Source organism: Microtus pennsylvanicus, chromosome 5, assembly GCF_037038515.1.
Source record: "Microtus pennsylvanicus isolate mMicPen1 chromosome 5, mMicPen1.hap1, whole genome shotgun sequence".
Lineage (NCBI taxonomy): Eukaryota > Metazoa > Chordata > Mammalia > Rodentia > Cricetidae > Microtus > Microtus pennsylvanicus.
In genome coordinates, this window is record NC_134583.1 from 33645699 (window position 1) to 33662305 (window position 16607).

At 37.9% G+C, this 16607-nt stretch overlaps 1 protein-coding gene across 2 annotated transcripts in view; it reads left to right on the forward strand.

Annotated features, from left to right (window-relative positions):
• The first annotated feature begins 228 nt into the window (after positions 1–228).
• Positions 229–16607, forward strand: part of Zc2hc1a (zinc finger C2HC-type containing 1A) — a 41183-nt gene continuing 24804 nt past the window's right edge. For both annotated transcript variants that reach the window (XM_075971461.1, XM_075971460.1), the window contains exons 1-3: positions 229–337; positions 10318–10394; positions 12689–12805. In XM_075971461.1, the coding sequence (XP_075827576.1) occupies positions 322–337; positions 10318–10394; positions 12689–12805 (210 nt within the window). In that variant the 5' untranslated portion in view covers positions 229–321. The remainder of the gene's footprint in view (positions 338–10317; positions 10395–12688; positions 12806–16607) is intronic.

Sequence of the window (16607 nt, forward strand, 5' to 3'; positions counted from 1 at the left end):
TACTGACTCGAGATGAGGAGCTCCTGAGGTGCTCAGGAAAACAAGGTGGGAGGCTAAAAGCCGCTGGAGTGGAACAAAGGATCTCAGGAAGCCTTCTGAAGTGGCTGCACCTCCCTGGGAGGGGTGCTGGAAAAATCCCTGGCGTAGGGAGCCTTCACCCTGGAGACCGCAGGAGGCGCGGCCCCGCCCTCCGTAGCCCCGCCCCAGCCAATGCAGACCAATGGGAGAGCCGGATGTTAGCGTGTGGGAGGTGCGGCTGGGTTGCTACAGCCGGAGCTGGGCGGCGGCGGGCGCTGCCGGAGGAGCCTCAAGCGGTTCGCCATGGACGGGCTGGAAGGTGAGACGCGGGTGTGTGGCTGCGGGGCTCGAGCGGCCGGGGCTGCGGCCGGTGCTCCCGGGGCAAGTGCGGCCGGCCGGCCCGCGGCTAGGTCCCCGCCAGGCCCGGAGCTGGTCGGCCCCGCACCGGAGCGTGACCGCGGGCTGCCAGCCGCGCACGGTCCTGGGCTTTCTCGCGGGCTCGGAGCACCTCGTCCTCTCTCCTGCAAGGCCTTCCCACAATTTTCTGGTCCTTCTTGACCCAGGAGTTTCCTTTGGGTCGTGAGCGTCTCTGGTCAGGTTTTATTTTCTTTGCAAACTGTATTCTCGGTTGTGGTCCGCGACATCCCTTGCTGGCCCCTCAGGACTCGCCCCGCCTCCCGCAAGCCCGGGGCACACACCTTGGGCACTCCCTGGTAGCCTTCCTTCCATTCCTACCTCATCTGGGTTGGACAGAAGCCAAAGCATCTCCAAGGAAGTGTCCCTGGCCAGCTCTACTCCAGGAACAATAGCTCCAGCTTGATGGTTTATTCACGAGGACTGACTAGGGAAGAGCCAGCGTTGGTTCCTATCTTCGCTTTTTCCTGGTGCTGCTGTAACCATGGCTTCAGATTTTGCTTTGTTCCCACTTCTTTCACTTTTTCTCCCTTTTCGTTCATTCAAATCCCATGTAAGGACAACGTTCGTTGAAAAACAAAGGGAGGGAAAACCAGAATCATCAACAACAAAAACCCTAACATTGGTAACAACAGCTTTAAAATTTAAATAAGACAGTAAACCGTTCGATAAACAGGCTTTCAGGTTTTTTCTTTTCCTTATTAAAAAAAATTACACCACTTAACGTACTTGGAATGAGCAGGGGCACTGAACCCTTCATTTTATGTATTATGGGTAGTTAAATATTTCAGGGTGAGTTATGAAGTGAAAAAGTAGTAATTGATAACTTTTTTTCAGTGCTTTAAGTTTACCAGAAAGAAAATGCAATAATATGATTATGAATTTTATTTCATAGTTTTATTTTACAGTGAAACCCTCACCAAACATCTTGTAGGCTATTAAGAATTCTAGTTGACCATATCTGGGCAGCTACAGTTTACTATTACCTGTGAGTCTTGGTGTGCCTACCGTTCAACTTCACACGGAATGAGAAATTGTACTGACAGCATGCCTTCTTAATCTCTTAATTAGGGAGACTCCTGCAGGCAGCTTATTTTAATTATTGAAACAGCAGGGTTGAGGTGTGGGTTCCAGTGTTTTTATGCTATCGTAGTGCATGAAGAGTGCTTTAGATCACTTCCCAGGTCTTTACTGATCACCATTTACAGTGGATAGGAATAGTCACCCAGTGTTTCCCTTCTTCATCCTGGGCATACAAAGAATAAGAGTTGTCAGAGCTCTATCCATTCAAAGAATCTTTACATTTTAAGCTGTGCTCATGTTGCTGTCACAATATAAGTCAGAAATTTGGGGATATAACTGAAAACTATCATAATATTCAGCCAGTGTGTGTGTGTGTAAAATATACGGATCTGGGTGTAATATGGAATGGGCATTGATTTATGAGTCTGGTTTTTGTAAAACAGTACCACCCCTTTAACTCTTTGATTTTTTTTCTAAAAAAAATAAGATACTGTCATTAAATATGTTTAATTATGATAAATTAGGATGAAATATGAGAAAATAGTTTTTTGGCAGAGCAGCTGAATATTGGTCACTTCAAGTAGTTCAACGTAATAAAAGCTCAGTGTTCTGTTGAGTGGAAAACTGGGCTTTTTTTTTTTTTGGCTTCAAACCAATCCCCCACCCTCACCTTCCTTAAAACAAAAAAAGTCAGTTTCTTTTACATTACCTTTTGCAGAGTTCTGAATTTTTGACTCATTAATTTATTCACCCATGCTTTCACTTATTTGATAACTTTTCTCTAGAGTGGAACTTACAGGACAGTATTATTATAAAATCTTCACGTTTGCTCGCTCTATTTTTGTTATTAAGCAAAAAATAATCTTTGACATTTGCTTACATTTTTAGTTGAAAGTAGTTACTGGTCTGAGAAAATTCTTCCCAAGGCATTCTTACTCTTTTAAAGTAAATTTTAGCTGCTTACATATAAATCATACCATGTATGTTGTTTTTGATTTTCTGGAACTGTTATGTCTCTGGAATTGTCACAAACTAAATTATTAAATTGCACACTGTATTGGAAACCAATGTTGTTATAATTTCGTATAATCCATAGCAGAGCTTTTGCATGGCTTGAGTAATTAGAGCAAAACCTTTGATCCCTTTTCATGTGAAAGCTGTACCCTGGGTGTATCTACAGAGCACAGAAGTAATTTTAGAGTTGGGGAATTCTAATCTCTTTATCAACTGTAAGAGGGAGTTGATAAAATCTCAGGTTTGGCCTTCTTAATGCAGTATGGTCATTGCCTCCCTAATATCCTCAGACATCGTTGTAGCAGTTATGGCAGACATTAGCAGGCCATTCCTTCTCTGATTCTGCATGTATTACCTTAGTGTTGCCTTTGAAACGTAATTATAAGTCCCATTGCTCTTCGCTACTCCAACACCTACTGTAACATCTTCCACTATGCTTTGTTAATTCTTCTCTTTTATTGTATCTTAGCAAGATGTTTCTGTCAATTTAGGGGTTTTGGAAGTTGCTTACAATGCACTTCCTGTTTACTTAGGTAATATTATATCCTGGGATCTTTGATGGAGTTGAAGGTTAAATAGTTATAGTTTTCCTTAGATATGATAAAAGATAAATTATGTGAAACTTTAGACTCACAAAAAATATCGTAGCTGTAATTATTGCTTGATACCTGTTTTGTTATATGTAATTTTACTCTGTTTAAGTGAAAACCTTTTTTATTTAGACATAAAGGGGGAGATGATATGGAATTCCCCTCTGAATCTTGTGCATATGCTTTATTACCATTGGTTAATAAAGAGTCTACTTCAGCCTATGGCAGGACAGAATATAGCCAGGCTGGAAGAGGTAGAGAGAGAAAGAGAGAGTAGGTGGAGTCAGACACCATGTAGCTGCTGAAGGAGAAAGATGCTGGAATCTTACTGATAGGCCACAGCCTCATGGTGATACATAGATTAATAGAAATGGGATAATTTAAGATATAAATACTAGGTAGGAATACGCCTAAGCCGTAGACCAAGCATTGTTGTAATTAATGTAGTTTCTATGTGATTATTTGAGTCTGGGCCGCCAGGAAACCAGTGCATAATCACGTTTTGCGTATGTTGTATCCCGGTTTAATGAATACTCCTCATCTTTGTGTGGCTTTTGATTGAGGCTGAGTTGGGTTTTTTTTTTTTTTTCCGAGACAGGGTTTCTCTGTGGTTTTGGAGCCTGTCCTGGAACTAGCTCTTGTAGACCAGGCTGGTCTCGAACTCACAGAGATCCGCCTACTTCTGCCTCCCAAGTGCTGGGATTAAAGGCGTGCGCCACCACCACCCAGAATGCAGGTATTTTGATGGCCTGCAGGGTTTAAGGAAGCTTTTATTTAAACTTTTGTTTTATTTTTCTTGTGTTTTTTTTTTAATTTCTTCTCTGTGATTTGGAAATGTATGTTTTTGAAAATTTACTTTTATGTATTGGTGTTTGGCTTACATGTATATACGTGCACTGTGTCTATGCCTAGTGCTGATGGAGGTCAAAAGGAAGTGTCTGATCTCCTGGGACATTTGTGTCACCATATGGGAATTGGGACCTGAAGTCCAGGTCCTTTGCAAGAGCAGTAACTACTCTTACCCATTTGGCCATCTCTCTGATCCAGAATTTGGGCATATTATTCAAATCAGAATCCCCGTTATCTCAGCTACATAAAACAAAGCTATTAAACATTAAACCGTGTTGACTATATTAGGTATTAAATGTACACAGAAAAAATAGTAGGTTAGGAAGAACAGGAAATTGGGTAGACAGAGTCCTTAGAGAAGTATTAAAACTTGCCACACTCACACACAAAAAGGAATGTGGAGAAGAAACTATTACTTATGAAGAAAGAAGTGAGCTTGAAGAAGCTTATATTATCTGGGTGTAGGTAGGAAATCTAGTACTAACCTGCCAAATCTTGCTTAGGTGGAGAAACCTTGGAAATTCAGGACTGGGAAGAAATACAGAAGCCTAAAGAGGAAGAACAGTAAATGTCAAAAGATTTATGAATACTGCCTCGTGCTATGGAAAAGCCTAGTCAGTGAGAGTGCAGAAAAGGCAATTAAAGTGACAGTTGGTAGATCTTAGTCACCCTTATTAGCATTCCCTGATCTTGTCTGCTTCCCAAGATAGCCTTGACTATCTTCTTTCCCATAGTTTTTCTTCTTCTTCATGTGATTAATTCCTTGACATTTTGAATATTTGTTTCTACTTAACTTTTCTCCTATTTAGAGAAAATTTTATATTCTACTATTTAGAGATAAAGGTCTCTATATGATCAGGGTTTTTGTTTTTATTTCATTTTTCTTTTGCCTTTAGCTCCATATGTCTTAGAACATTTTATCTAACGCCAAAAAATCAATTAGTATTTGTTGAATTAAGTAAGAGGCCTGTTTTAGTATATGGATAGGCTTAGAAAGTGTGTCTAATCACGTAGGGAGTAGAGGGGGGCTAACTAGACTGTGTCAGTATTTAAAAATATGCTACCTAGGAAATCGATCTGAAGTATTCCCTGAGTGAAAAAGAATTTCTGATAAAATGACTAGTAGAAAATAACAGCACTCTGTCTTTTTTTCTTAATTGATAAGAAAATTCATTTAACTTTGTTTAAGATAACATTTCATAAGCATTTGCCCACGTAACAAAGCATTTGACAATGATTTATGAAAGGGCAAACAACTAGGGAGGAACTTAGAGCAGTGTCTCTGTGTGTGCATCCCTTTTCAGCTCCCAGGTGGATGCCTGGAACCAGCTGGCCGGCCTATAGGTGCCATGGTTTTCCATGTATGCACTTAATGGAAAAATTTAGCTTTAATATTAGAAATACTAAGAGATTGGCAATAGCTGATAATACATTGAATAATTGCAGTATGACATTAACTATGAAAATATGGCCTGAGAGAGCACATCAAGATAAACGTTAGTTTCTTAGATTGTAGTTGACTAGGTCATTGAAACTGCAGTAAAAGAAATCCTGGATTAAAAATTCTTCCGAGATAAGATATTGTGATAAAGTTGGAAATCTAGAGAAAGCTTGAATGTTTTAAGAAAATTTAAATCATTTAAGTTCTATTTGTTAATCCAAAGTCAGATAATTCAAGTGAGGTGGAGAGTTATGTATAGAATGTAGTAAGTGTATATGTGGAAGTCTAAAATGATTTGAACAGGGGAATTTTAGGAGATTTTGGAGATGGTAGGTCTGAAAGAAGAACCATCTGTATAAAACCTTGGGAAGAAAGTGGCAAAACAAATTCAAGAGTTATATTGCATGTGAAAAGCTGAATTCAGACGAGCTGTGGTTCTTTATAATGTATAAGACTACCTGTAAGCACATTCACATATAGTAATAAATGCTGGAATTGTTCTATTATCCAAAATTTCTTTTGAAAATGTTTTCTACTATTAATTGTATACATCTTAAAGTATTTATAACTATTTTAGGTAATAGTATATTATTTCACCTCACCAATATTGTATACTAGTGTTACATAAAAGTATAATTTCAAACCTTATAGAAGTTTTGAAACCAATGAATATTAGAACTCTTAAGAGAATCAAGTTTGTATTAGGTAAGTTTTACAGGGATAAGATTTGTTTTCTGAGTTTTATAATACTAAAGTATTTTAAACAAAATATTTTTCTTTTATTTTTGATACACACACACACACACACACACACACACACACACACACACACACACACGTGTATCATGATCATATCCACCCCAACTCATTTTTCCTACTTCCCAGAGAGACATTTGCCAATACATCCCCATGTCCTCATATTTTTTCTTACTATTTTTATAACCATTGAGTCCAGGCTCAGTCTCATGCCTGTAACATGACTTCAGGGAGTTCTCAGTGCAGTGGCCTGTCCTGTCCAGACAGAAGCATTTCCCTTGTCACATTCTTTGAGGGCCCTCCTCTGAGATGTTTTCTGAGTCCTGGCTGAGCCCTCAGCAGTCACTTAACCTCAGCACTTTGGTTTTGAGTCTCTACATTAACTGCTGCCCACATCAGAAGAAGCTTCTCTAGCCAAGCTAGGCAGCACTAATTCTATGGGTCAAAATGTAAATATTTAGAACACTGTTTGACAATATGTGTGTTTAGTAAACAACAGTTATAGGCTCCTCCTAGAGCTCATGGCCCCTTGAAAACCATGGCCCCTTGAGCCAGGGACTTTTTTTTTATTGATATTTTTATTGAGCTCTACATTTTTCTCTGTTCCCCTCCCCAACTCTCCCCTCCCTCCTTCAATCCTCCCCCAAGGTCCCTGTGCTCCCAATTTACTCAGGAGATCTTGTCTTTTTCTACTTTCTACTTCCCATATAGATTCGATCTATGTAAGTCTCTCTTAGTGTCTTCATTGTTGTCTAAGTTCTCTGGGATTGTGGTTTGTAGGTTGGTTTTCTTTGCTTATGTTTAAAAACCACCTATGAGTGAGTACATGTGATAATTGTCTTTCTGTGTCTGGGTTACCTCTCTCAAAATAATGTTTTCTAGGTCCATATATGTAGAAGAATGAAAATAGATCCATATCTCTAAACCATGCACAAAACTCAAGTCCAAATGGATCAAAGACCTCAACATAAAGCCAGCCACACTGAACGTTATAGAAGAGAAGTGGGAAGTACACTTGAATGCATTGGCACAGGGAACCACTTCCTAAATAGAACCCAGCAGCACAGACACTGAGAGAAACAATTAATAAATGGGACCTAGTGAAACTGAAAAGCTTCTGTAAAGCAAAGGACACGGTCAACAAGAAAAAAACAGCAGCCTACAGAATGGGAAAAGATCTTCACTAACCCCACATCAGACAGAGGTCTGATCTCCAAAATATCTTAAGAGCCAGGGACTTTAGACCAGAGTTGCAGTACCAGTCATAAATTCCATCCTGTGGATGAAGCCTCAAACCAGTTAAAAAGTAGTTGGTTTCTATATGTCCTTCATACAGCTATTGCCAGGCAGTTGTTAATACAACATCTAAGTCCAGCACTGGATAAGACTATGCATTTATTTTTTTTTGTCCCCCGGTGGCCTCCTGTTTGAATGAAATTGGCCACCATAGACTCATAAGGATAGGCACTTTAGGTGGTATGGACTTGTTGAAGGGAATGTGTCACTGGGGTGGGCTTTGAGGTTTCAGAAGCTCAAGCCAGGACCATTGGCACTGCCTTTTCCTTCTGCTTGCTGACCCAGATGCAGAACTCTCAGCTCTTTCTTCTCTTCAGCACCATGTCTGCCTGTGTGCCACCATGGTTTTCACAGTGATGGTAATGGACTAAACTTCTGAACCTGCAACCCAGCCCCAGTTAAATGGTTGGCTTTGTAAGAGTAGCCATGGTCATAGTGTCTCTTCACAAGAATAAAACCCTAACTAAGATACCTACACACACACACACACACACACACACACACACACACACACACACACACTCATACACTCTCACACACTTTATTTAGTGGCACTGATTTTTTTTTTTTTGCTTTAAAGACATTTGAACATGTTTGATGACTTGTGAGAATTAATTCCAAAAATTAGATTTTATCACATGGTAAACCTATGACAGATATTAAGTTTTAAAGTTTTTAGTGAAAACGTGAGAGACAATTTCATTCTTGCTGACTTGACTAGATAAGTAAATCAGTATGTTGTACTGGCTTTAGAGAGCAATGGCTGCGTTGCTCACCATGTGCTCCAGTATGTGTCTGCTAGCAAGTAGGTACTCAGGTTGCCATTCAGAGCTTATCAGTGAATGGAATTCTTTTTTTTCTGAATAGTTAACTGGGAAAATTGTGTGTGTGTGTGTGTGTGTAAAATTAAACCTATGGCTTTAGGCATGCTAAGCACCTACCACTAATTAAAAATCAATTATCATTAGGTTTTGCTTTGTAATGGGCCCAACCAGTAGGTATCTAAAGAAATACTTTTTTAAGCACGTGAACTGTGTAAATTTTTTTATTATTTATACTGTTTAATTTTTAAATTGATTTTTATTTAAAAGAGTTTATGTAAACTTAGGAAACTTAATAGATTATTAAGCATGTTCTGTTTGACTTAAAGACCTTCTTATCTTAATGAACCTAATGAGGTTCTGTATGGAAGGTACTTCAGCTTTCATAGTCCACGTCAGGGAGGTTTCTCCATTCTTATGCCAGCATCAGAGGAGGAAAACATCAGGTGAATCTTGATTTGCTTTTCTAATGTTCAGCTTAAGGACTGCTATCCAGACAGCTCACCTCCATCTGAGTCTCAAATAGTCCTTGTTCACCAGTGAAATAGTGCAGTGGGGTACTAGGAGAGTGGGAGAACAATCCTCCTTATATGGCAGCATTTGAGTGCCTTCTTCCTGGTCTGTCTGGGATTGCTGTATTGTTTTTCTGTGGTGTAGTAATAAGGGTGGCGGCGGGGCTGCGTCCCCAACACCCCAAGCCGCCTGCCCGGCTAGCTTTACCCGAAATAATTACACGGACACTGTATTCTTTTAAACACTGCTTTGGCTCATTTCTACCTAGCATCTTCTAGGCTAACTGTCCCACCTGGACTAGCCCATTTCTTATCATCTGTATAGAACCGGTCTTACCGGGAAGATTGTAGCCTAAGTCCATCCTGGGTCGGAGCTTCATAGCGTGCGTCTTCCCTGGAGCAGGTAGCATGGCGTCTCTCTCTGAGGTGTCTGCTCCCGAGAGGAGAGCTGTCGAGTCTGACCTCACTTCCTCTTCCTCCCGGCATTCTGTCCTGTTTACTCCTCCCACCTATCTCCTAACCAATGAGAGCCAAGCAGCTTCTTTTATTTTAACCAGTGACCTTCCTCCATCACTGTGGACTCTCACCTAGTGAACAAAGCGCATATTTTATGGAGTCAAATTATGCATTTTTTTCAGGAGTTTGATATTTTGAGCAGAAAATATTTTTCTAATTTCTTTTTATATAAAAAGAGAATTCCATAGTCAGTTTGATTTCAGTAGATGATAGGTGGGTAATTTTACAGGTTTGTAATTCACTTTTAGAAAATTATAGGTATGAGAATAAGTTTAATACTTTGATATAAAATGTTTGATTAAATCAGTTGTATAGTGTCTCAAAGAACATAGTTTTGTTTTTCTTTTGAATCATTTCAGTTATAAAGTTTGTTGTATCATGGTAGGCTTCTTTAATGGCATACAGATTGTAGCTAGCTATTTCTGACTTAAGTAATTGTGCCTGTGAGTTTAGAATACTTTAGTGCAAAAGTATATTGAATGACTTTAATGTTAAGCATTATATGTGTAATAAATAAAATGAGTAATTTAGAGGATATGTGATGTACAAACTTATATAAATAGAGGATCATTTTTTAATTGGTTGATTTATTAATTTTTTTTTCTAGCCTGATCACAGTATAACTAGATGATCTTCACTTTGGATACTTAAATCTTCTATTATCTGTTGATAATAAAACAATATTCCTTTCATTCTAGATACCCATATAAACTTAGGGTGGTTAACTATCATGAGTAATAGCTTTTCATGCCTTAGACCTATTAAGATAGATCTGATTCTGATTTTTTGGTATTTACAGAACTTATAAATAATTAAAACTACATATTTCCAACAATATCAATTTGGTTTTCCTTGGATTGTCACTGTTTTATGTGTACTATTGTTTTTTATGTCACTGATAACTCTAAGGCTCAAGCCATTTATATTGACAATTTGCTCATTTTGAATTGCAACTTTTACCTAAGAGCTCCCAACTCACCTATAAGATCTAACAGGAAACATTAAAAGCTTAAAGTTTTGAAATTTTCGTTGTGAAAACATTTTAATTGGATTATTTTGTGTTTTAGAAAATGGAAGTGTTGTCCAGGTTGGAGAATTGTTGCCCTGCAAGATTTGTGGAAGGACGTTCTTTCCATTAGCCCTGGTGAGTAGGCGGACTCTAACCTGCTTGTGTTGGAACCTGGTAGATCTGGCATTGTTTCATACTTGAGAATAGTTGTTATGGCTGAAAGTTATGGGGGAGTTCACAGAGGATAATCTTTAAAGATTAGTTTCATCTGTAAACGACTGAACTTCTGAACTCTACTTTCATATGTTAAATATTCCAGCTTTGTAGAAGTAGTAGGACTATTACGAGATAGAAACACAAAACACAAATTTAAGAGGCATAGCACCATATAAATGTAAATGAGAATGTATTAACAAAATGTTATAATCTCAAGAATTTGCTTTAAAATTTTTGCAGGAATAGGATTATTTGCTAAAATATAATTGCTGAGCAATATGATGAATAAATAGGGTCACTTTTTCTGTTTTCTTTCTGTGTTTGAAATCCTCCAAAGCAAAGATTTTGTTGTTTTACAGTATGAAAGTACAGCTAAAAATGTCTTAGTTTCATCTTCTTATCAAACAGAAATTGAATAGAAGCATGTTTAATTAATTCTGATAAAGTTACCCAGGTATATATAAAATAATAATTATGCCTTTGTATCTTTTTAAATCTCAGATATAAATGTGAAGTTATTAGTAAGTTGATGTTAATTTTTTTAAGTATCAGTCTGCTAACTGAAGTTCTGGCACATTCCACTGTGCATCCTTCAGGCTATTTCTGTTAAGGAAAGTAAGGAATTAATGCTTGAAAATCTTCCGATTGCAAATTCCTTCTAAATAATGATGACTTTTTTGTCATTTAGAAATACCATCATATATCTTCAGCAATTTCTTCTCTTAACTATTTTCAAATATACTGCTTAGCTTCTATAGAAAACAAAAAAAAATATTCCTCCCTATTTAAATATTTAATTAAATGATGTCAAAGTTTAAAACAACTATACTTTATATAATAAAATTTTTGTGTAGGCTCCACATATCCTTGACATATACTGCAAACTTTCCAAGGACAGACATATGTGAGAATTCTAGAAAGTTGCCTGCTGCCACTATTTTTATTAAGAAATAGAGCCATTCATTACTGGTTAATACCTATAATACTAACACATGGAAGTCCAAGAAAGGAAGACAGCTGCAAGTTTTGGAGGCCAGCCTGACCCTTAGTGTAAGACCCTATGTCACGAGAGACATTTAAAAAGTTTATTCTAGGGAATGGAGAGATGATTAAGCAGTTAAGAGCACTTGTTGCCCTTGAAGAGGACCCAGGTTCTGTTTCCAGGACCCATGATATTGTACAACCCTCCATAGCTCTAATTCCCGGGGATCCTACAAACTCTTCTGGCCTCTGTAGGTAACCATGCATGCTGTAGTACATATACATACTTACAAGTACATGCTCATACACATAAAAGTACACCTTCAAACCTTTTATTTCAGAGCATTGAAATAAATGTCCAATGTTCTTCGAAATAAAGCTAAAAAATACAAATAGTCAGTGGGTGTGGGATAGCATCAGGACTCAATAAGTCAGTTCTTTTTTTTTCAGACAGACTTCACAGTGCCAGTTTCATGAGCATATTCTCAAATATAAAAGGAACAAAGATGCTTTTAGTACACTATCATTGGTCAACAAGCTGTTTATAGTGGAGGGAGAATTCTTGTTTCTAGAGAACTGGTTATTTGGAGATTAGCTAAGATAATTTTAACTCAGTGTGCTTAAAAGGAACAAATGTGTTAGCATTTATTAACAAAACAACTTAGATGTAGACAATTACACACCATAAGAAGGTCTGTGAAGAAAGCAAGCTTGGGTTCTAGATGGAGGAGAAGGTTTTGAATTCTAGGAGAAAAGAGGACACAAATTAGACCACTCGGTTTGTTATTTTGGGTTAGTGTTGTATTAATCCATTTTTATGTTACCATATGCAATCCAACTACCAATGGGGTAACTTTTGTAACCCCGAGACTGAGTCATTCTTCCCTTGCATGATGTTTCTCATATCAGTGTTTTGTATTAAAGATTTTAAACTGAAGTAGTTTTGAATTGTTTCACTATTGCTTATTCTTTGCCCCAGTGAGAACTAGAATATTAAATGACTTCTGATAAAATTTTAGGGTAGCATTTCTATATAATTTCCTTAAAGGTAAGTGTGTGTGTGTGTGTGTGTGTGTGTGTGTGTGTGTGTGTGTTAAAGCTTAATTAAGGGAAGATATAACTTTGTCCCTTGGTTTTTTAATATAGTGTGTAAGATAAACTGAATGTTTAGTTTGGTGGTCTTCTCTTCTGTAGAAAATAAAATATTATGCCCCATATCTTTATTTTAACAGAAAAAACATGGACCCATTTGCCAGAAAACTGCCACTAAAAAGAGGAAGACTTTTGATTCAAGCAGGCAAAGAGCTGAAGGCACTGATATTCCCACAGTCAAACCTCTTAAACCCAGGGTAACTATAAACTTTGGAACAGTATAGATCTTATTATACTTCTTGAAAAAATCATAATGAGTGTTATTCTAGGTAGAATAAACAAAATTCAGTGCTATGTATTCAGAATAAATATCAGAAACCTAAATCTTATTTTAGTTAACGAGAGAATAAAAATGTCACTGATAATGGATAAACTATATGGGAAACTGTCGTTTCAGATGGCCATTCTAGTTGTGTAGAACTTCACTGTGAGCTAGTTTGAAAATGGACAAGTATTTGAGTGACTTCCTCAAACTGGCTATGTGATGCTTTTTATTGTGCGTTGATTTGAATAACACAAAACAAACTTAATAAAGTGATTTTCTTAAAGTTACATTATGATTAAAAAAATAACTTAGCAGTTAAGAGTACTTGGTACTCTCCCTGAGGAATCATGGTCAGTTCCCAGCTGCTGTGTCCAGTTGCACATTCTTTTAGAAAATGTTACTTGAAGCTAAGCTAATGAAACATTTATCTTTGCTTTGCTGTCTCTGAATATTTGCAGGGAAGATGTGAGACTTGCTATAGAAGCATAAACCAATATTTGAAGTTTTTCATACAGGTGCTGTTTACATGGTTAGCTACCATACGTGAATTAGCCATATATTTGAGACAGCGTATCTCATAGATACAGAGGCTGGGGAAAAGAGTGAGACTCTATCAGTGTCTGGTGTGTTGGGGTCCCTGGGTAAAAGGTCTCGTATAAATCAGGTCACAGGATTCAGAGTATGAACAACTGCATAACAAGCTTTATTTTGTATGGCTTTTTATACAGACTAAGAAGCATTAATCTCAACTCTGGAAATCCCCCTTTACCCACGTACATGATCATGAGAGATGATGTAAGAAACAATATCTCAATAAATAACAGTAATAAAAATGAAAAGAAGTACATAGAAACAAAGCAAAAATTTTACAGAAGCAAGGCACTTCCTTAATCTATATCTGGTGGAGTGTGAAGAATTGAGCTGTAAGGCCACTTCTCTATCCAGGGTACAGTTTCTGACAGAACGTTGAAAAATGGGCAGAGAAAGTTTGCTTTCATCTATGCTTGGTTTGCCAAGCAACCGTTTCCCAACTTCATCTCATCTGTCCCAGGAGGAGCCTGCACTCTGAGCAGTTCTGTGTCCACAAATCCTGGACATTGATCTGGTTATGTGCCACACTATGCTTATTAGGCTTATGCATGCTTCTTTTTCCCTGTACAGTTGTATAATGTTGATAGAGGTAGTGTCTTAGGGACTAGTTGGAGATTACACAAGATCGTAATATTCAGATTGTACTCTGTTCTTTAAAAAGCATCATTGAACTGCTTTTAGAATAAAAGCAAAGTAAAAGCTTTACTGAGTAGTTTGCTGCCTGGCTCCTCCGTGAATATGACCCATAGTATGTTAGCAGCGCTATCTGAGAGCAGTCTTGGCTCTCACATACACACTGAATTAAAATCTGCTCTCGCAAGACTCTTGGGTGAGTCACATACATATTAAGGTTTGAAAGCAATTAGATGTTATCATTGTAGTATATTCTTACTGTATTTGTCGAGGAAATCCTACAAAATCACAAACACCTAAATGATAGAACGCACTCTAGTTTGGGTAAAATTAAGAATAAGACATCATGCATAGACTGAATAGGAATGGCCTACAGCAATTGCAGTCCAGCCTAAATTACCCCAAAAAGCATATGTAGAAAGTTTATGGGATTCTGTGACTAAGAATATGATACCATATACATGAGAGGGTCTTTTTATCTTAAAGGTAGTTTCTCTAAGCTGAGTTCTTTAAGAATGTATAACTTTTTAACAACTACAGCACGTTAGACAGAAGATAAAGTATACAGACTTGTATTGCTAAAGCCAGAAAGGAGAAATTGGGGAGGTGGGGAATACAGAGTTGAGCAGGCCCTGTGCTAGATGTTTTCAGGACCCTTCCTGAAGGTAAGAGGCCCAGTTATAAGATGGGTCTCTTTCTAAAAGTGGTTGCTTGAACAGGAAGGGAGAGAAGGTCTCAGCGATAGTCTTCTATTTTCCATAGACATGTAAAAGGCAAGGACCTGCAGTCATGAGCCTTATTTAGAAGTAGTATGTTCTTTCCCAAAGAGAATTGCCTTTCCCTGTAACCTAGCAGTTGCCTTTTGTTTTTCTTCTTCCAAATCTCTTCCTTGTAGCTGCACCAGCATTGCTGCTCTAGTTGGCAGTGTGAACCTAGAGAACAGAGCCTAAAAATGAGGCTAAAGTCTCAAGTTTATTTAGGGCTTCACATGGTTTATATTTTGAGGGTTAAGCAAGGTCAGGTCATGTGAGCAAAGTTCACTTGAGTTCAAATTATATACAGACAGAAGGAAGGATAAGGTCCAGGAGTTTAGACTGAATATAGTCAGGAAGGCAATCTGTGCTTGCAAACATCATCTAAAGAATAATGGGTAAGATGATAGGTAATCCAAAGTAAAGCCCACTGCTATTATTATAATAACCTGGGAGGAGCATGAGAACTTTACAAGAACAGCCCATGTTCTTGAGGAACAAAGGTCTACAAGACTCTTGTCTTGTTTACTTGGAATTTTCTCAGAGGCTCTCATGGACCTGTGAAGCTGTATTTGTGGACGTGGTTACCAAACCTCAAAAACCAAATACATTCAGGGATGAATAATAAGAAGGCTGTTAGTCACATTGGCACAAGAAAGAAACAATAAATGGGACCTCCTGAAACTGAAAATCTTCTGTAAAACAAAGGACATGATCAATAAAACATAGCAGCACTCTACAGAATAGAAAAAGATCTTCGCCAACCCCACATTGGGCAGAGGGGTTGATCTCCAAAATATACAAAAAACTCAAGAAATTGGTCATCAAAATAATAAGTAATCCAATAAAAATAATGGGGTTCAGACCTAAACAGAACTCTCAACAGATGAATCTAAAATGACTGAAAGACATTTAAAGGAATTGCTCAACATCCTTAGCCATCAGAGAAATGCAAAGTAAAAGAACTTGGGAGCTTCCATCTTACACCTGTAAGAAGGGCCAAGATCAAAAACACTGATGACAATTTACGCTGGAGAGGATGTGGGGTAAAGGGAACCCTCCTCTATTGCTGGTAACAATGCAAAATCATATAGCCTCTTTGGAAATCAGTATTGCAATTTATTAGGTAATTTTTAAACAACCTACCTCAAGAACCAACAATACGACTTTTGGGTATACCTAGAGGATGCTCAATCATATCACATGGACATGTGCTCATCTATGATCACAGCAGCATTAATTTGTAATAGGTAAAACCCGGAAACAGCTTAAATGTCCCTAGACTAAAGATTGGATAAGGAAAATGTGGTACATTTACACAGTGAAGTACTACACAGTGGAAAAAAGTAATGACATCTTAAAATTTGCAGACAAATAGATCTAGAAAACATACTGAGTGAGGTAACCCAAGCCCAGAAAGACAATTATCACATGTACTCACTCATAAGTGGCTTTTAGACATAAAGCAAAGAAAATCCAGCCTACAGTTCACAATCCCAGAGAGCATAGACAACAAAGAGGACCCTAAAAGAGACGTACATGAATCTACATAGGAAGGAGAAAAAGACAAGATATTTGAGTACATTGGAAGGTGGAGTTTATGGGAGAGGGCAGAAGGGAAAGAGGAAGGAAGGAGGGGAACGGAGAAAAATATATAGCTCAATATAAACAATAAGAAAATCCAAAACCAAACAAACAAACAAACAAACAAACAGGAAGGCTTTTAGCTTGCCGTGGTAGAAAGATTGGTCTGTGAGG